The 20,317-nt window shown below is 41.0% G+C and overlaps 2 protein-coding genes and 1 non-coding gene across 7 annotated transcripts; 1 reads left to right on the top strand and 2 right to left on the bottom strand.

Annotated features, from left to right (window-relative positions):
* Positions 1 to 550: 550 nt before the first annotated feature.
* ddb2 (damage-specific DNA binding protein 2) lies at positions 551 to 20,291 on the top strand. Of its 2 annotated transcripts, none has more exons than XM_034588588.1 (11): positions 551 to 590; positions 15,133 to 15,273; positions 15,363 to 15,475; positions 16,367 to 16,558; positions 17,046 to 17,212; positions 17,510 to 17,609; positions 17,718 to 17,895; positions 18,554 to 18,699; positions 18,930 to 19,085; positions 19,722 to 19,767; positions 19,867 to 20,291. In XM_034588588.1, the coding sequence occupies exons 1-11, from the start codon at positions 566 to 568 to the stop codon at positions 20,109 to 20,111; spliced, it is 1,509 nt and encodes a 502-aa protein (XP_034444479.1). In that variant the 5' UTR covers positions 551 to 565; the 3' UTR covers positions 20,112 to 20,291. The 2 variants fall into 2 exon arrangements, with proteins under 2 accessions (XP_034444479.1, XP_034444480.1); XM_034588589.1 differs by lacking the exon at positions 17,046 to 17,212 and adding an exon at positions 16,734 to 16,879 and having other exon boundaries at positions 19,867 to 20,111.
* On the bottom strand, positions 3,965 to 14,284 carry kif23 (kinesin family member 23). 4 transcript variants are annotated; one of them, XM_034588583.1, is made up of 24 exons: positions 14,083 to 14,284; positions 13,318 to 13,381; positions 12,983 to 13,111; positions 12,636 to 12,741; positions 12,066 to 12,202; positions 11,842 to 11,954; positions 11,573 to 11,743; positions 11,368 to 11,412; positions 10,258 to 10,370; positions 9,409 to 9,530; positions 9,186 to 9,288; positions 8,670 to 8,749; positions 8,470 to 8,589; positions 8,218 to 8,377; positions 7,851 to 8,012; positions 7,585 to 7,751; positions 7,334 to 7,507; positions 6,990 to 7,217; positions 6,272 to 6,616; positions 5,771 to 6,001; positions 5,213 to 5,301; positions 5,046 to 5,124; positions 4,544 to 4,614; positions 3,965 to 4,457 (listed from the first exon to the last, which is right to left on the bottom strand). In XM_034588583.1, the coding sequence occupies exons 1-24, from the start codon at positions 14,094 to 14,096 to the stop codon at positions 4,442 to 4,444; spliced, it is 3,039 nt and encodes a 1,012-aa protein (XP_034444474.1). In that variant the 5' UTR covers positions 14,097 to 14,284; the 3' UTR covers positions 3,965 to 4,441. The 4 variants fall into 4 exon arrangements, with proteins under 4 accessions (XP_034444474.1, XP_034444477.1, XP_034444475.1 ...); XM_034588586.1 differs by lacking the exon at positions 6,272 to 6,616 and having other exon boundaries at positions 14,083 to 14,096; XM_034588584.1 differs by lacking the exon at positions 11,368 to 11,412 and having other exon boundaries at positions 3,972 to 4,457; positions 14,083 to 14,133.
* Positions 10,106 to 10,202, bottom strand: LOC117763921. The gene has a single exon (XR_004614275.1). It is a non-coding gene; the product is annotated as a Z30 small nucleolar RNA (small nucleolar RNA).
* Positions 20,292 to 20,317: the final 26 nt, after the last annotated feature.

Raw genomic sequence — 20,317 nt, forward strand, 5'->3', positions numbered from 1 at the left:
CAGCCAAGCCACATATACTGGGCAAAGAGAATACACTCAACTGACAGCTGCAAACACTTAGTGGGCTGCCAAGAACAAAGACGGACAGGAAAAAACACTATTCAGCCCAATTTGGCTATAATGAGCCTCCACAACAATGGCTTCCAATACTTTCAATAAGAAGTCAGTCATGACCCAAATTTTGTTTGTCAGAGGTCGACTCTCTGTGTTGGTGTGTAACCACAGCAACAAGCCCATAGACAAATGGGTTCCTCATTACAAGTTGAGCTCGATATCATAACTTTGACACAAGGAAATAAAATACCTAGAAACGGCTCTAACATCTGTTGAAGTCATTTTTGGAAGAAAAAAACCCAGCAACTACATAAAGTAAGAAATCATGAAGGTGAGATATGTCCCTTCTGATCGCCCCGTTTCCACTGGTGAAAAACCCACTAACACCCACTAACATCTGGCTTTTGTCTGCAATGGAAACGGATTCAATCAGCAGTCGCTCCCGGGTCAAATGTCTCTGCAGTAGACACGGTTTTTAATCGGCACTGATGGAAACGTGACACCCAGGTGAATGCGCTATTTTGGCAAGACGGCAGGTGAGAGTGAATCAGTTGGGAAATAATGCACCGGCCGTTGGTGTGTAAAAAAACAAAGTTTTGTGCACTTAATATTTTTTTACATCTTTCATATCATGTGCAACAGGGATTTTTTTTATTTTTCTTCATATCGCGCAAGATGCAAGACAGCGAGGTGAGAGAGCTTCTCAGCTTCTAGCATGCTTGTGATATCGAACATGATGCACCGTGGGAAAAGATCTGAACTCACATTTAAGAAACCCGCGTATACCCGCAAAGTTTGGTGTAAGTGAGGTAATATAGACCTAAAAGCAGAGCAGGAGGAGGAGGCAGCAGATGGGATGAGGTGTTCTGAACAACTAATCACAGGTGCCTAAGGGTCAGAGCAATTCTCATTCAGTATGCTTCTAAACAGCTAAAAAAACAACTAAACCTTCGGGGGTCTCTGAGAGTCTGTGGCTCTTTGACCCATCTGCTCGTCACAACAGCACCGGCAGAAAAGTGAGCGAGGGAGCTTTTACTTCTTATTAAAACTGAACACGGAGCCTTGTGCCGCCACTGTGCGTGTTAGCATGCATTAAGGCACAGGAGCGTGAGGTGAGCAAGCAGTGAAGAGGAGCTCCACAAAAAAAGAAAAGACTAGACGAGTCCCAAGAGGCTGGGAGATGGGCTGAATGACAATTGACTGGCTGTCAACACTCATCTGCATTCGCATATCTTTCTGGCCCGACACGTTTAGCTGGCAGACAGCCACGGCCTTGACATATGAAGATGTAGCGCACAGCTCCTGCTCTGAGCTTTGCTTTGGAATAGCTCTGCTCTCATGCAGTATTTACTCGTGTTTCCCCCTAATTGACTCATTGTCAAGGATTGTTATTGTCTGCACTAAGAGACGGCAGAAACCCCTCGTAATGGGCTCTGATTTAAAGGACAGCTGTGGCTGGGATCGGAGCCCTGGCTTCGATGTGCCCTTCACCAATCACCAACCGCTCAGTTGATATGGTGCTGCTCTGGAAGCAACTGAAACCGCCATCACCACTCAGATGCAACAGCCAAGTACAGAGCCAAGTATAGAGCGCTGCAGGATAGGGTTACACTTTCATCACACCTATTTAAACTCATGCCCGCATTTCACAGCTGGACTCAGCACAGCATGTAAATCATGTAAGCACAGAGAGGTCATGACCCTGCGGCTCAAGTCAAATTTATCATAACAGAATGGCTACTTTAGAGCTACTTAAAGACACTAAACAGAGCTAAAAACAGACGACTGTTGAACTAACGGCAAATGAATACTGATGATCTGTGTCCGCAGGATGTTTACACAGGCATCTGTTTTCTAACAAGTTCACCATATCAACTTATGTTATGTTCAACACTTGTTTTTTTAATGTTATGAAAGTAGAAAATATAATAATCAGATAAAGCTTAAACTGATTATTTGAAATGTAAAATAGTGGACAGTGTTATTGTGAATGAAAGAGGTAAAATGCCCCTCATTAGCATCATAAATTGAAGTGAAAATGATTTCCTCCTGCCTGTGCGGAAAGGCAGCGCAAGACCTCTTAATCAGAGTCATTCAAGCAAAGAGTCAATAAAACATTGCAATTATGCTCGCTCTTTTAAAATATGAGATGGTCTAATTGACTGTGTGCATTTGAGTAGAACATCAGAATTCCCTCCAGCAAGTTTAATATCACTGATAAGCGGCACGTTGCATAATCATGAGCCTGAACTCCTGAATTGTAGAATGATGTATTCTTCCTGAGCGGCTGGATGAGTGAGCGCTGTTGTCTTTAAGCCTTGGATTGTGCCTCGTGCTCACCTTTGTGTGCAGTTTTCATTTATTTCCCTCAAGTGTCTCTTTGAGTCTGGTAATGTTGATCAGAGGCTCGACAGCAGCTCCATAATAACATCTTCATAATGCCCGTGCTGCTCGCTTGTGGAGGGCTCGCAGTGAGAAGCTGGGGATAATAGTGTGGTGCAGCACATCAAACAGAGGCTGGTCAAAAAGCAAAGCACTCAATATCTCATAGGAGTGAATTTAATGGCCACTGGTTGCTCTGGACTCTTGACCCTCTCCAAGAGGCTCCATGTTAGTCACTCTCCAGTGCTTTCCAATTGAAAGCCAGCCAGACTGGTGGTGGATGAGATTTCAACTGTCTACTCAAAGCTTGGATGACTGGACCACTATCAGCTGCTCACTCTACGAAAGTTATTATGAAAACCATAGAGGATTAGGGCCACATATTTAAACAAAAAAATCTTAGGTTTAGAGAAAAAAAGTTCTTATGAGAATAAAGGAAAAATCTATTCACAAAACAAAGCAGCAAGTAGAACCTGTGCTCCAGTCCTTCTGGATACAGATTCTTCATTACCAATCTCACTGTTACCTAAGAAACGACAAAACCGCCTTGAATATCCCACAGAACTAACCAACTCCACAAAAGAGGCAATTTCCTCCAAATCTGTGTAGTTTTTTCTTCAGAAAAGACAGTTTCTTCCATATTGTTTTCAAAGTCCTGTTACGTGTGGTGCTGAGACATAATTATTTTGTCATTTGTGATCCCTTTACTTAAATAACCCTAACCCCTTAACAAGCTGCTCCACATTCTTAATTTTAACGCAGACGACAGGCTGATCTTCTGATATCCACCCTCTAAAATGATGTAATATTATGATCCTATTCTCAACATTTCTCATTGGTTTCGTATGAATGCCTAACCTTAAGAAATCATTTATGGGTAATATTGCTACTTTTACTGTAATGATAATAATTATGAACAAAATTAAGCAGAGAACCACAAAACGTTGGATGCCAGGACATACTGACATTTCAGTGTCGGGGATCTAGCTGACACTTCCTCATAGCAGCCAACCACACAAATTTAATATGGGTTTATATACAAGGCTTCTTGTTTAACATAATGAATATCTAATCAAGCATGAGCACAGGAAAACAATTTCAGCAAAGTAATTGAATGCAGAATTTGTTTATATATGACAGAGAATATCGCTACAATCTAGGCACAGGAGAGCTCCACTTCAACAGTAAACCTCTAAATAAGAGTGTAGTCGCCACTTTTTTCGCCTAATAACGCTGCTCACCAATAAGGATTGCATCACAAAATTATTTCTTGTTCCATATTCCTTGCAACAAATAAAAATCTGCTATTCTTCGTAAACATTCATTACATTAACATTTCTCATTCTAATCACATAAAGAAGACGGTCCAATGAGGGATCTCTTCTTATTGCTGCAGGTCATCAACTGCCTGTTATTCCGGCAAAGCTACTGAGCCCATGTTTAAGATTCATAATGTACTGCTATCCTCTGCTGCCATCTAGCGTTCAGAACAATGTTGCATCCTGGTGTTTGTATATACGCCTACACAACAGAATGGTGCTTGGAAGGAATTTTATTCCCGAATGTACAGAGATGACAGTTTTATATATTAGGAAAACAAATCACAAAGAACTGGATTTTTCAAACTTCAAGATCAATCAAGAGACAGAAACCACATGTAGCAAAGAACAGAGTCATGGCAGCTTCACAATCACAATTTATGTGCCAAATAACAAAAGTGACCACATCACACACACATATGCAAAGACTCATCAGCCAGTGACTAAATATCTGCCACTGTCCTTGATCAAATAAAGTAGCACTTGTTTTCTATTGGTTCAAATACAACATATAAAATATTTTACAAAAAAGCTTTGGTGACTCATGTTTACACACTTCTGCATATATAAAAGGCATGGAAAATGTTTAAATATCACGAGCTAAATATAAAAAGGTATAGACTATTGCACAACAGCCAGGAGAGGATATAGAGGGGTGGAGTGATCATTGGAGCATCGAGCTGCGTTCAGGGTTTTCTGCGCCTGTGAGAGGGAACAGAGTTTTATGAGAAACTCTCTACTTTGTGTTGTAAAGGAAAACTAAAGTATCTGTATCAGGAAATACTTACTTGGTGATTCCCTGATGCTCCAAACCTGGACCCATGTTTGATCCGGCCCTCATCTCCATCCCCACAGCACACTGAACAGAAAAGACAAATTGGTAACCAAATATAATTTGAAACATTAGTACATCTACATGAATGAGTCTGCAACTGGATGATGCATTAGTAACAACACATGATTATAAATGCTATTGTTTATGCCCACAGTGCTTGTGTAATGTAAGAGTGCTACTTTAACAGGCCTGGGAGGATTATAGAGAAGATCCTCCTCACATCAAATAGCAGTTTCTCATGGTTTGTTCAATTCTAAATGTTAGAAACACTTACTATTACATTTTATTCAATCTTGTAAAGAATTCTACATTACACGACACATCTGGATGTGGGCTGGCCACATTTATCCTTCCAAAATTATGCAAAGTTTTGTTCATCTCATTAATCCATCTTTCTAAACCCAGACACAAATGCAATAGTAGCTAATGGAGACTTATCAATATTATCCTCTTACCCTTGTCTCCACATCAGTCCAAGCTCCATCTGATCGATCGTCGTTGCCTGAAGTGCCTTCTGAAGATTTCCTCTTGCGTCTTCCGAGACAAACAGTGACAAAGATGTTAAACATTATTCTGTAACATCTGGTTAATCAACAGCTATTAATCTGCAGTGAGCAGCTACCCAGGGACTGTGGCAAGCTCCTGTTTCAGAGTCTCGATGTCAGTGAACTGGACAGATTGTCCTCCTCCCCTGGTTTTAAGCACCTCACCCTAAAAAACAAAACAAAAAAATAACATGCACGTTATCTGGTGTTACCTCTGTCAGTTGATAAAAAAGATGACATGAGGTGAGGGAGACAGGTTAAGCGCATTATGTGACATTTGTCTAAAACAGTCTCTGGATTGCAACCAATGACTAGCTGCATATTTTGTGGACAAAAACCAAAGAAAACTATTTTTCGTTTTTATCCACTGCAAAAAGACAATCTGCCAAATATTGTAAGCAATATTTAGGAGGGACTTCACATGCATGCTGAAGAGTGGGGACATCATCTTCATGTCCCAGAACCAGTTTAAAAATCATCAGCTGATCGTACAACCAGTTTTCCTGGTCATTTGCTAGTTCCCTCAAAAGAAAACAGCTAGTATGACCATGATGTTTGACTGACTAAAAAGAATAAAATAGCAATTAACAGGCAAATAATTTGCTATTAAAAGCAGAAACCAGTGAAAAGCTTACCTTAATCAGTTTGGTCCTGATCTCGCCATCAGAGGCTATCTCCTGATGTGTTAACACGTACCTGTCGCACTTCGACAGGGCCTTCTCACTGGGTGTAGACACCTGAATAGCATTGGGGATGACGGGCTGCAGAACTGTACCCAGGTCCAGGCTGGATGCAGGTTTATGATCTACCCACTTCTCCCCACCAGCAGAGCGGGAGCGACGGTGCAGGCGCACTGGCGTCGTCGTCTATTCAGATCAACAGGTGAACCAACATTAGAGGGGGCAGGGTGGGGGGGGAATCATGCACCTTGATCAAATGATTTCCTAAAAACTTCACAATCATGTCATGAAACTGGTAAATGACTGACGAAACTTGTAGGAATCCAAATTGCAGAAACTGTGTTAAATTTTCCACTTGATAATGAGAGAAATCTGCACAATACTTAAAAAACGTGATGAGAGAAACCAGTTATCATTCTACAACTTCATGCTGCTGCCTGTGGCCAAATCACTGACCCTGTAGTTTGTCAGCATTAGGTCTATATCAAGCGTAGGGGGTGGGGAGTGGGCTTCTTCCACCTCCCTAGCCGAACACAGAGCTCTCCTCTTGGCCTGGCTCACTGAAGGGCCTGCTGGAGACTGTGTTCTTGTGGGCGTACTAGGTGAAGAGTAACCCTGCCTGCTGTCTTGAGAGGAGAAGCAGCTAGTCATCAACAAAGGGCTACTGTTTCTGGGGAGGGGAGAGGTTGGTCTTGGGTCCGTCTCTGACTCTTCAAATCTAGTGGTAGTGAAATGCTGAGACCGTGGCACAGGGCTGACATGAGGAGAATCAACTGGGAAATGGGGAACCAAGTAGCAAGACTGCACAAAGGCAAAGGGTTAGTTAGATTGAGTTAGTAATGGAGACACAGAAACCACATGTTACCATAGATGTTAGTAAAGTGCACTGCCTTCATTCTACCTTTGTGAGGAACTGAGGACTAGGTGGCATTTTGGTTGAGACCGAAAGTTATCTTCAAAGCTCAACTAGTCAAATGAATTCATGACATCGTTTTTTCTTCAAGTCAAAACACTTTTTCCTTAAACTGAGTATTTTTGTGACATGCAGCTGTTATTGGGTTAGGATTAGTTATGTTCAGTGTTGTGTATTAGTGCACACAGAAATATTTCAAACTATAGCTCCCATGTCATTCAACAATGATTAATACCGAGCGCATCAGTCAAATCAACATACAGGGAGAGGTGAAGGTGAGGCCGATCTCTTTGCAGGAAGACGCTCGTCTCTGGAAGGGCGCTGAGGATGAGGCTGTGTCTGACGTGGTGGAGGATCAGGACGACCTGGAGGATCAGGACGACCTGGAGTCTTGCCCTCTGTCACGATGGCCTTGAGCTGCTTGAGCTTTTCGTCTTTCACCCAGAGCTTGTTCTGCATCTCCATCTGCTTCGCATTGACGCGTCTCTCCTGCGCAGCCAGAGGCATAAAATACATACATGACGACTGGGAAAGATGAGGAATGTGAAGTTTCTAAACAAATAAACAAAGAGTGCTAGATCTGTGTTGTAAGAGGACCAACTCACACATTCTTTCTCCCATTTATGCTGAGTGTCTGAGACGACACCATGAAGGCGCTGCTCCATGCGTCGCTTCTCAGTCAGCTCCCTCTGCAGCCTCTGCTCTCTGGTTTCCAGCTCCTGCTGCAGTGAGCGCTTGTCGACCTCATAGGTCTTAGTTGTTTTCTGCAGGATGTCAAACTGGAACAGAAGCATGTCAGACATGTGAGAAACTATTATAAATAAACAAGCACCGAGGTTTAAATGAGGTTTCTCACCTTGTGTTCTAGCAACTTGTTTTTCTTCTCCAAGCGTTCGATCTCTGCCTTGTTGGATTGGACGACTTTGTCTTTCTCCATCAGTCTGCCATTTAGTTCATGAATAAAGCTGTCTTTGGACATGAGGTTGCTGTCCATGTTCTGAAGCGTAGACTTCATCATATTGGCTAAAACAATGTGGAGACAAAATGTCAGCTACGATAACAAATCTAACTGGGTAAACCTGAACCGTCAAAGCCACAAGTTGAGGTAAAATGAGGAGACACCTGCTTTGTTGTACTCCTCAATCATCATCTGTCTGATCCTGTGTCTGTTCTGCAGAGCTTCAATCAGCCTGGGCAGGGTGATGTCGTCATGAGGGTCGGTCACCTCAGAGGAGGGCAGAGGTGGGAGACTGGACACCAGGTGGTTTATAGCAGAGGGCAAATCTGCAGAAACAGAGTCAACACATTCCATAGATTACTTATTTTCAAATATGCCCAAACTTAATTAAATACAATGAACAGCATTCTGTTACAATTTTGACTGCAATTAGAGGACTACATTCAATGTGCTTGGTCATCTTTGACCACAAGAGTCTCATAAATAACCAGTCTTGTTTAGCATTTGACTTAAGACCATTAGGACCATTACCTCTTTCTAGCGGGCCACCGCGCTCTTCCAGTTTGCGAGAGAGTTCATCCTTGAAGGCCTGGTTTCTGTGACGACGGCCCGGAGTGAAGCCCCAGATGGGCCTGTCTGCTGGCCGAGCCACCTCCACCTCCTGCGTCATCTCTGCAAACCGCATCACCAGCTGCACAAGCAGAGCACCATTTGTGTGTCAGGCAAAAAAAACGTCTTTCTTTAAAAGAGTAAATGAGACAGTCAAATGTGGGATGAGCCTACCAGGGTTTCCTCGTAGTCGTCAGCCTTGGGATTAACATTAACAACCATTCTGACTTTTCCCTCTCCATCAAAGTAGTTCTTGAACAGATGGGTTACTTTAGAGTCTCTGTAAGGGACCATCTGTAAGAGAAAACTTATATTACCTAGATGGTCCATCAGTGAATAAAATGAGTGTTCAGCTTCAGTGTGGCAACTCATACCCTGTTTGTGCCACACATCTGGTTCTCTCGAAGTATTTCAATGCATGTTCGCAGATTCAGCAGAGACTGATTGATGTTTCCTGCAAGTGGAGGTTGTTGTTAAATATCACATGACCACTCAGCTAATATTACAACCTATTCTTTAAGGGATTGTTCACCCAAAAAAGAAAATTCACTCATTATCCACTCACCACTATGCCAAAGGAGGGGTGGGTGAAGTGTTTGAGTCCGCAGACATGTATCCAAAATGAATTACGCCGTTTAAAGACAAATTTGATTGTCGGGGCTTACAGACACTTGGATGACACCACAGGAGAAGTATGGAGGCATGTTATGTTATTTTTTTTACGTTTGAAGAAGTGTTCACCATTTACTCGTATTGGATTTGGCTGCAACGCGGTTTAGCCCTGAAACTCCAAAAGTGTTTTGTGGACTCAAACGCTTCACCGACCTCTCCATCGTCATAGTGGTGAGTAGATAGAGTGAATTATCCCTTTAATGTTCAGCTCAACAAACCTGCTTCACGGATACGAGTGCCTTCTGCCCCCGTCCTTCCAGTGCGCTCACTTCCTGCCAAGTCCACCAGGCACAGCTGACTGACAGTCACCTGGTTCGTATCCTGACAAACAAACGTTTTTTTTCAATTCTTAGACTATCACCAGTGCTTTTAATTTATCTAAAATATTAAAACAGAGCTGCAGTCAACTCTAGAAAAAGTTCAGTTTAAATTTGAACTCACCTGGAGGATGTTGTCACCATCTGCATCGAGAGGAGCCTGAGCCAGTTTAATAATGAACACACTGTGGGAGCGGCTGGACTCTCTGTTTAGCCGGGTGTTAGCAACCTTTCTCTTCTTCTGACCTGTAGAAACATGGTAGAGGCAAAATGTCAACCATATGAGGCTTTTCTGCAGAGTTCACCAAGTTAAATGCAAGACACTAAGAAATTCATACATGACGTATTTGAGACCTGATCACTCAGACCAGTCAGAGGTGGTCTGGGACGCATGTGGTCACTCTTTAAACCGTGTAAACGCATATGTGCCATGGGTCTCACTGAAAGAATGTACTCGACGGACTTCCTCTGACCCACTACAGTTTCATAATGAACTGAAAATATTGGTCCACTTCTGTTTTTGCCAATACATTGATTTATTTGTGGCCTCCACCACAATATCAAAACAGACCACCAAATATACATTTTCTATTTTGGGACCATTACAAATTAATAAACTTATTTGTAGAACTGTGCACAGAGGATTGTTTCAATCTAATGTCAGGTGTGAAGTGATTGGCTTAGCGCTGTCCACTTGTGATTGGATCTCTCCAGACGGATATTAATACCAGGTGTGAACAGGGCCTTTCATACTGTATAGAATGCGTTGATCACATAATGCATCTTCATATGCAATTCAACTACTTAACTTTTTTAGGCTGTTGCTCAGAGAGAAGATTAACTGAAGTCATTTCCTGGTCAGAACCGACCCGGAGGCCAGAAATACCAGGTCAGTCACATCTACGGTCATCAGTGCAGTGTTTCCCTTCTTCCCTTAAATCTGACCCCGTTCATGTGTAAATGCAGACGTTACCTCTCCAGAACACTTGAAACGTCTCCTCAGCAGACTTGACTTCGACTTCCATACAACCAGCCACGTACATGTTGTGATTCTGATCCTCTCTGAGGATTTTAGACTGAGGTGGTCTACAGTGAGAAAATATGTGTTAGTCACTGAAAAAACAAAACTGCGTTTTTCATGCAGCAGATTTGGGGTTGGAAACAGCAGAATGGGGTATACTACTGCTTGGGTACAGCCAGAGGAAGTAATCAGACAGTTCAAATCATTAAGCGACATTAGAAGCAACAGACAGCAGGTTTAAAGACATTCAGGGGCTTTGCCATAACAAGACTATGAGCAGCAGGGGGGTATTCTGATGATTTTTTAGAAGTGAAGAAATGCTCATCAACACTGGAGACATGACCTGGTGTAACTGACAATGAGCAGCTCTGTCATTCAACTTTCGGTTAGGGCCGAGTATTGATATATTTATACTTTTTGAATGTGTCAGTAATATTAAGTTTTTGATATTGTTACAGACATCTGGCATTAATGCTTTGTCAGATTCTTACTCTTTCACATCTCTTTTATCTGACCATTTGTTTCAAATTTTTCAATTTGACTCAGTTATCATTAAATGACATCAGGTGACATCTTTGGATTACTTGTTCGTCCATCAACTTCCAAGATCTTTAATATAATCAGTTTACAGTTACAAAAAAAAGAGAAAGATCCTCATCATGAATAGACTTGAACCAAAGAATATTTGGCATTCTGCCTAAATATACTTAGGTATAGATTTAGTTAAATTGGCCTGACATTGCTTGGATTTTAGTTTTGCAAATGATGCAGAAATAAAATTAAGTTACCTAGATAAAGGATTTGTTATTGACACTGGTTGTCAGAATTTGAATAGAGAAAATAATTCAAACAATACACTGCCCTATGTTTTAGTAACTTCTTAGTTGTCAACAGTTTTGTTTGGTTCTTCGACTACAAGGAATAACCAAAACCATACAGAACACATCTGTATGTTTGTCTCCAGTGTTGACAATATTTCATTTACACTATATTTGTGTGTAATAGGGAAAGTTAATCTAAATCAGGCTTCTACTCTGATATGAGTGTTCACTGGTCACATACATGAACTCAGTGTTCTGGCGCACAGGTGTGCCTCCACCATTCCACCTGGTAAAAAGAAAAGATAACAATTGCATCGTCCAGCTACTCTGACATAAAAGAATCACCTCTCAAAACCTGACAGTTCTTAACAGTTAAAAACATGATGCTGACTAAATATACACATTTCTGAATTATATTCCGTTCAGTTTACGCTTTCTGAACTCACTTTGGCTTGATAACATCTTCCTGAGTTTCCTCCAGGAGATCGTAGATGTAGTTGTTGTAGATTTCTACGTAGGAGACAAAGACACTGTAGCTGCTGTCCTCGTCCACACCTTCAGTTTTATAAGCCTCCTCCGGCTTAATCATGTCAGCAATTTCAGGATCAACTTTTTGTCTGAAATGAAAGTTGTGAATTACATGTTACACATCATATTATATTGAAAAACATTACATTATGGCAGTTCACTGCTGTTTTCCAGGGTACAGACTTACCTGGAGGAAGTTGTTTTAGGAGCAGGCAAGTTGTTGTCCCGTCTTTGCCGCTCCAACAAAGCATCAACTTCATTCTGGATCTCCATTCCATTTTTATCATCTGTCTTAAAAACCTGAATTAACGGGAGGAATTAGATAAATACATGTACAGATTTCATCAACTTTAATCAAATTATGTGGCTTAAAAAGATGGATCAACGCGTTCTTGAGTACTACTCTCTTACATATCTTTTTGTCTGGTACGGGCCTATACTGTTGAAGATCATATCGAGTGAGCGAGGTAGAAGTCCACCCTGGCCTGGAGAGCCAGTCATGGTAAACGTCTTTCCGCTTCCTGTCACGCCATAAGTGAAGAGCAGTCCTGCAACAATCAATCAAAAAAATCAGCTCCCCATTATTATGTCTACAAGCTGAACAATTCTTGAGCAAATCAGGCAGAGGGCTGCAGCTGTGGTCTCTGAAAGCGTGTTATTATGTGCTGTCTGATCACATCAGACATCAAATGTGTTTTCACTTTTACTGAAAGGCAGAGTAAAAAACTGGCCATGATGGAAGATGGAGAGACACAAAAAACTTGGACGACAGCTCAGATTTCTCAGTGATGATCCAACGTGCAGTGAATGTTGGATCATCAGTTTCAGAAATTTACAGACAATGGTTGGACACAGACCAAAACCAAAGAGGTGTGGTGGGAAGTGTTGCAAACTCTAAATGACAATCTGAAGTGCTGTTCAGACTATAAATACAGCTTTTCTGTTGCTTTTAAAATAAAATCTGTGTGCCTTTGTTCTTACCATTTTTTCCATGGATGAGGTCGTCAACAAGAGGTTTGGCCACATGCTCAAACAACTCCATCTGAGATATAGAAACTCCAAAGACTTTTTTGAAGGAATACTGTGTCTGGAAAAGCAAATGAGAGAGACTTGTATAATTCAATACATTGAAGAATGAGGCTGGCATTATATATTGTTCTCGTTGTCTGTGAATCACATACAAAAAGCTGCGTTATACATAATACTCGCAGTAATAATTGAAATCTACATTAGACAGTAAATTATGACAAATATATATGACAAATAAAAGTGTTTGTACTTGTATAAAATGGGGAACAAAAACGACTCCAGGTACATGGTATCGTTACCTCTTTGTACTCTCCATTGCGGTTTGTTTTGAAGCCTTCGGGGGCATGCAGTTGGATGGTGGAGCTGCTGATAACCTCGATGCAGCACTCCTCATCCTCCACACCCAGAGGACGTACACGACAGTACACCTGAGTAAGAAGTTCTGTTAAATGTACTCCAGGGGGACGTAGTGATTTTTTCCATCATTGCAACTTTTGGATAATTAATATACAATCGTTTACAAGCTTTAACTTAAAACTACAACTAGCATAACACTCACTAATCATCTCACAAATGTAATGAAAGCTGTAGTTTGCATTGTAAGTAAATTTTTTAACATCTCATTGACACTCACACCAACTGGGTCCTTCTGGCTGCTGGGAGGGTTTCTCGGAGGCTTGCGGGGGGTTCTTCCTTTCCTGAAATCAAAATATCACATTTATTTACAGTTCAGTTTTCAGTTTTGGACTGATGGAAGTTCAAGGAAAGCAATTTGAAGTCCTCTACATAGGCAGTGGGAGGGTTTCAACCATTTATGTACTAATATTGACTTTCATAAACTAAACAAACAATAACAATGAAGAATTATATTTATTCATTAATAAAGTAAAGTAGCCATGGTAAGTTTTTTAAAAGATCGTTTTATGTTTTCATTTATTATTTTGAGTATTTTAATACATAAATAGGCCCTTCCAGTAAAATACCCAGTCACGAAAACCACACTATTGTTTGAACACATGGATTCTACATTTACACCTATGAGTTACACACAGAAACCATCATCACTGTCTGCAGCAGACACGAGAAACGTTCAGTTTAACATTCATTAATTCATTAATTCATTAAGACATTTAAAAAAGCTTTAATGCTTCTTAGGGACATTGAACAAAAGCTAATGGGGTCTTTATTACCCGGAGATACGCTGGAGATAGCATTTTTCAAAGCCACTGGCTAAAATGCCAGTTAGCCCCCGGCTAACGATACGAGCTAAGCTAGTTAACCTTGTTTGTATTGTCTTTACAAGCTCGTAAACTGTGAATAAAACACTCGAGTCACTAGCGAGCTCGTGTGTGAACATGTTTCTGAAAAGACAGATTAAAAACAGTAAAGGTTTACTCACGCTTGTCTGTTCATTGTGATCCGCTGCTTGTTGTGTTTTTCTACCGGTTCTGTTGCTACAGGTTTAAATTTTCCCTCCGCCTCAAATCACGGGACGTTTTCAAAACGAACCGGCATCAGCCAATCAGATTTCACTACACCAAATACGAGTTTCCGCTTCCGTTTCACTTCCGACACTTCTATTGAAACTACAAAGATGTCGGATGTGTCGACGCTCATCAGATAAAGTGAAACAGAAGTACTCAGAAACCAGGCCAACAACAACAAACAATAACAACTGCAAGTTTCATCAGTTATGTTTTTGTTTTTGTTTTTAAATGTAGGTTCGGTTTATTTTTGAAGTTGCCTACAAGTCATCTAGATTGTTATTATTCCAATTTGTTATTTTTGATATAATTGTTATTTGTGAGCTTATCATGTGATCAGGTCTTGAATTAAACTAGAGTAAAAGTAGTTACGGCAACTGGTACTCACCAGCACTTAATACATCATGTTTCATTATATGTACTCCTAAAGAAACTTCAAATACATTTATCATCATCTACTTCTTCTTATGATTAGGATTATTATGATTATGATTATGATTATTATTATTAGTAGTAGTAGTAGTAGTGTTTACAATGGTTAAAGGAAAAGTATAAATATCTTTCTTCATTATTTATTAATGTAATCAGTTATAATTTCTTCTGATAACCTTTTATTGGTTCCTCACTCTCCATTAGTGTCATAATGTCATAAATAAATCACCTCAAGTAAAAGCTGTCCTGACGTCAGTTGTAGTCCTACCTGAACACCAAACATGGCGCCCACTAAGATGTGTTGGTAGATAACCACTGCCACCTAGAGGCCACGGGCTGTAACAAGAGTTACAAAACATTTTCAGCCATTAACATCCTCACGTGTAGCGCTGCGTTATGCAAACACTGAAGTTCCTGCTTTCACACCGCGGCACTGAACACCACAGATAGGAACTGGTGGATTAACGATCGAAAAGCTCCCTGTGTGTGTGTGTGTGTGTGTAGCGCTGTACAACCAGGGTCGTGTTTTCTAGGAGGGGAAATGAAAAGAAGAGCTGCGGACTCAGAGGCATCTAAATCCAAGGGGAAAGGAAAGAAGAGACCCGCGGAGAAGTCTGCTCCGTCTCTCTCCAGAACACGACGAGACAAGAAAGATGGAGAAACATCTAAAGCAGGTGTGCAGCTCTGAAAGTACAGATACAGATGTAATACATGTGAGCGACACTCCTCTCGTGACAGTTAAGATTGTGTGTTGTTATTGCAGGACCCCCTCCCCTCAAGTCTGCAGGAGTCCAGAGGAGAGGCGTGCACGGGAGCATCCTGCACTACATTTATAAGAACACCCTGGGACAGAGTCTCCACTCACAGATGAGACAGGTGGGACATCTGCAAGTCACAAATATGCTGCACAGACATCACATACTGACACTAATATGAAATAAATCCATATATTACAAATACATGTCAGTAAAGGAAACTCAGTGGGGATTTTTGACTAGAATAACACTAAGCAGAGGACATATCTCTGCCAAGGTCCAACAGTCCCCTTATGAAACCACATTAGATCCAGATTTTAATTTTGATCTGCACACACACCTAAATATCAGTCCTTTAAACATGTCTGATTGGTTTCATCTGGTTTCATGAATTATTCTCAGAGGAAATCAAGTAAAATTATGAAAAACACAATGTTACAAAAGTGAATCTGAACGCCCTCTGATCGGGATCGGCACCAAAATGTAATGGATTCTCCTTTGACCCATACAACATCCTTCCACCCAGATTTGTAGTATCAGTCCTGTAGTCTTTGTGTAATCTTGCTTACAAACAAACAAGTCAACCAAAAAACTAAACACACAATACTCCAAGAGGTATAACTACTATTACACCCTTAGATATGAATAATGGAAACTCAGTGGACTTTCCAAAAAATACTTTGTCATCTAAAAATTTCTAGAAAACTCACTCTTCTTGGCCACTTTATTAGGTTCACCTATTCAATTTCATATGATCCAAAGCAACAGATCTGCCACAAATTCTAAATTTAGGAGATAGATGGAAAGAAAAGCAGCCAACAGGAACAAAAATGAATACCCGGAAGTATTAAAAAAACATGAATTACTAACATTAACATGTGTTAACTTTACCTGGCGTCAGAGCCACTCCTACCTTTTGTACAAGGTCAAGTCATCAGTCAGGTGTATATTGTAAGTCTTTAAATATAAATGATATTGTCAATGAGCAGCTTTACATTCATTTCTCTTTCAGTGTCTCCAGGAGCCGTTCATTCGCTCGCTATCGTCGTATCATTTTCACAGCTCCACCAGCCCCTTCGACCGCAGGATCACCTGTCTGGAGTGGAATCCCGTTCACCGCACCACTCTGGCCGTGGGCTCCAAGGGTGGAGACATTCATCTGTGGGACTATGAGGTCCCCACGAAAAAAACTTTTATTCAGGGGGTGAGTTTACTGTAAGCTGGTGAGGATTGTTTCACCTGATGCTTGAATGATAAACAGTGTTTATCTAGTTTTAAAATTTGCCTTTTAACGCTGGAGGCCAACAAATAATTACATTTTCACTCTAAACTGTTTCATTTCGGTTTATGTGACTTCAAACTTCTATTGGTTTTCTTAGATGGGGGTTGGAGACTCAGTTACAGACATGAGGTTTAACCAGTTAAATCCCACTCAACTGTTCATATCGTCTATGGGGGGTACGACCGCACTTCGAGATTTCAATGGGACAACTCTCACAGTGTTTGCCAACACGGACATACGGAAGTAAGACTGAATAAAATACGAATTAAAACATAGTTCTAGTTCATAGTTCATCAGTCTGGCATCAGTCTTCTTCTCAGGTGGCCCCTATTGGTTTAGCACTGAGCATGTGGGCGATGGTGCTGATTACTGCCCTGTGATCGGCTGGCATTTGTGTTTGTGTGCACAGAACGGTGCAGGGGACTTTATCGGAGGGATGAAGTTTTGCCCCACAGACTCCTCCAGAGTGTACGTGGCCTCTGGGGAGGGAACACTGACCATGCAGAGCTTTGAGGGCCTCGCGCCCACCACACTGTCCACAACTCAACACTGTGGCCACGATCACCACAACGTTTGGTGAGAGAAACTCTAAAGAAGACTGATGCCAAGACAAGAGAGATACTGTTTTGTTCATTTGATGCTGACTTATATCACAGTTTTTCCGTAATGTCAACACAATTCTTTAAGTTTATCTGTTATTAATTTAGAGAAATATTTCTCTAAAAAAAGTTTTTAATAATTTTGACCAGTACATTTTCTCTACTGTATCATCAGTTTTCTACCCAGTGAAAAACTTGATTATTTTATTAAACTTATTAGTTTTTACGCTGTCATATCATGTGAATTCACCTTGTTCCTGTTTGTCTTACACAGTTACTGGTACTGCTGTGTCGATGTGTCCGTGAGCAGGCAGATGCTTGTGACAGGAGACAATATGGGACAGCTGTTACTCCTCGGATTGGATGGACAAAAGGTGTGTGTCATTTAACTTCATAATTAAAGTGCTAAGAGATAACTGAGACGAATCAGAGCAAATAACAAGGACGAGATTAACAGGTTTTCTGTTTGTTCAACATCGTAGATTTTCAGCAACAAGTTGCACAAAGCCAAAGTGACCCATGCAGAGTTCAACACCAGATGTGACTGGTTGTTGGCGACGGCCTCAGTTGACCACACGGTGAAGCTTTGGGACCTGAGAAACATAAAAGACCAGAAGAGTTTCCTGCACAACCTGCCTCATGAAAAGGCTGTCAACTCAGGTAACACTGGCTTTGAGTTTGGTCTTCCTTCCTTTCCAACACGCAATATTTTATGGCTCTTGACAAACAACATGACATCCATGCAATATATATATCATATAAAAGTAAAAACTATAATTAGAGCCCAACCTATACAGGATTTTTGGGGGACCGATGCTGATTTTAGGTACTAAGAAATTTCCAGCTGATGCATATATTTTAAAAATGGCAACAATTCCTAAGATGTATGTATGTAATTGAGGCCTGATAATTTACAGCTTAACCATAAACCTTATGAATAACTATAAATAAAGAAAACAGAAATGCACAACTACGACCAAATGTATAGAACTTGATAAACTTTTACATCAAAGTGAAATCTAATAAATTATTTAAAATGCACATCTTTTCTGAATTGTTTATTCAGTAAAATAAGTTTTCATATACACATATGAAAAGTACATACACAGATCAACCAACATAATATGTCTGTAAACCAATCTAACTATAATGTCCTGAATTTTGAAGGGACCTCAGTCCAGTTGTCAAAATAAATATAGTGAAAAAAGTAGTTAATTATAATTATTGGTATAAAATTCTATGATTTTCTTACCATTAAGCCCAAATCAGGTGGTAAAGAAATAATTTTGACCAAACTGTTTCTGTCGTCTCCTCGCAGCCGTTTTCAATCCGTTCGACTGCTCCAAGTTACTGACCACAGATCAGTACGACGAGATACGCGTCTACTCGTCCAGTGATTGGTCGACGCCTCAACATATCATCCAACATCCTCACAGACAGTTTCAGCATCTCACACCCATCAAGGTTTGTTCAGTCTCTGTGTGTGCGTCTGTGTGTGTTGTGTCTCTGTGTCTCCTAACGAACTAATGAATAACACTGTTTGCAAATGTAATGGAAGCACTGTGAAACACTGTGGAGAGTTTTTATATTGACAATGCTGCACAGTGATGGAAAGAGCATATAGCCAACATGTTATCATAGAAAATCTATTTTCATGTTACAGCCATCTAACCAAATTTATAATTGTTCTGTAGGCAACATGGCACCCAGTGTACGACCTGATTGTCGCCGGCCGCTACCCTGACGAGCGTGTTTGCTCAGGTGACCAGAGAACCATCGACATCTATGACTCCAACACAGCAGAGCTTGTGTATCAGCTGTACGACCCCACGGCGTCAGGGATCAAATCTGTGAGTACAGCTATCAATCTATTTACCAATTCCACAAATCTCTGTCTGTCTGTCTGTGGCTCACATATGTTAAGAACCTCTTCATCCTTTCAACTTCACAATTTGCATGTTTATTGTTAAGGGCCCAAGGAAGTGCAGTGTCGAATTTGATGTGATTTGGACCTCTGATGTGTTCAATATTCATAAACTTTGGTTAAACAGGCGACCAGTGCTCCGTCGCAGCAGCAGCTGGGACCCGTCAACATCAGTGACGTTCTGCATCGTGATAAAAGCGTGTTTGTGACAATTCGGCACATTCACCATTCAACAACGACTCATTCTCCAGTTCAGGTTCTGCGAACTGCGTCGAGCTTCACTGAACTATGAATAAACAGGCGAACGGCTTCGTGCAGCAGCGGTGGTGCAGCCTCAGGGTTCTGAGTTCCAAGTCCTGCAGCATGTCTTTACTTGCTGTCGCTCCGTTACTGCAGTTCACTATAGTTTCAGAAAGGAAGCTTTAACCAGCTTTACCACAGGCCAAGCAAAAAAAAACATTCCAGACAGGCATGTTTAGATAGGGCACTTCACTAGTGTTAAAAGCACCAGAGAAAAACGATAAGACACCAAAACTAAACACCTTCAATTTTGTATTTCCAGATCAACAAATTCAATCTCATGGGTGATGTGATTGGATCTGGAATGGGTGAGTGTTTCAGTTTTTCAGTTATCTGATGGTTTGATTTAAATCAGTGTGAGAAAATGTTGGATTGTTTGTCTAAAGCCGCATCGTGTTGACTCGCAGGCCTGACGGTTCTAGTCTGGAACAGGAACGAGTCACTGATCAGCGATGGGGACACGCAGCAGCAGGAGGACACCTCAGCCTCAGTGGACAGTCTGAGGCGGCAGAGGAGGAGTCGGCAGAGCTCCAACAAGGAGCGGAGACGTCCGGTTGTGGATGCAAAGCTGAAGAGGAAACTGGCTTCTCTGGAAGAATGTGAGACCAAGACCAAGACCAAACAAAAACAAGCTCAGATGAGGAAGAAGTGAACTTTCAAATATTCAGGAATTTTAAAAAACTCACGTTCACATACGTTTGTTGTCTCTAACTGCAGGGACTGTTTGAATGTTTCAGGTTTTCTCTTACAAACCGTTTTAAAACAGGAAAGTTTGTGTGTTTTCAAAGATGTTTTTCTACTGTTTAGCAATAAAAAGGTTCAGGTTTCTGTAATAATTAAGTATTTTGTTTTTACACA

Source organism: Hippoglossus hippoglossus, chromosome 6 (genome assembly GCF_009819705.1).
Source record: "Hippoglossus hippoglossus isolate fHipHip1 chromosome 6, fHipHip1.pri, whole genome shotgun sequence".
NCBI classification, from domain to species: domain Eukaryota; kingdom Metazoa; phylum Chordata; class Actinopteri; order Pleuronectiformes; family Pleuronectidae; genus Hippoglossus; species Hippoglossus hippoglossus.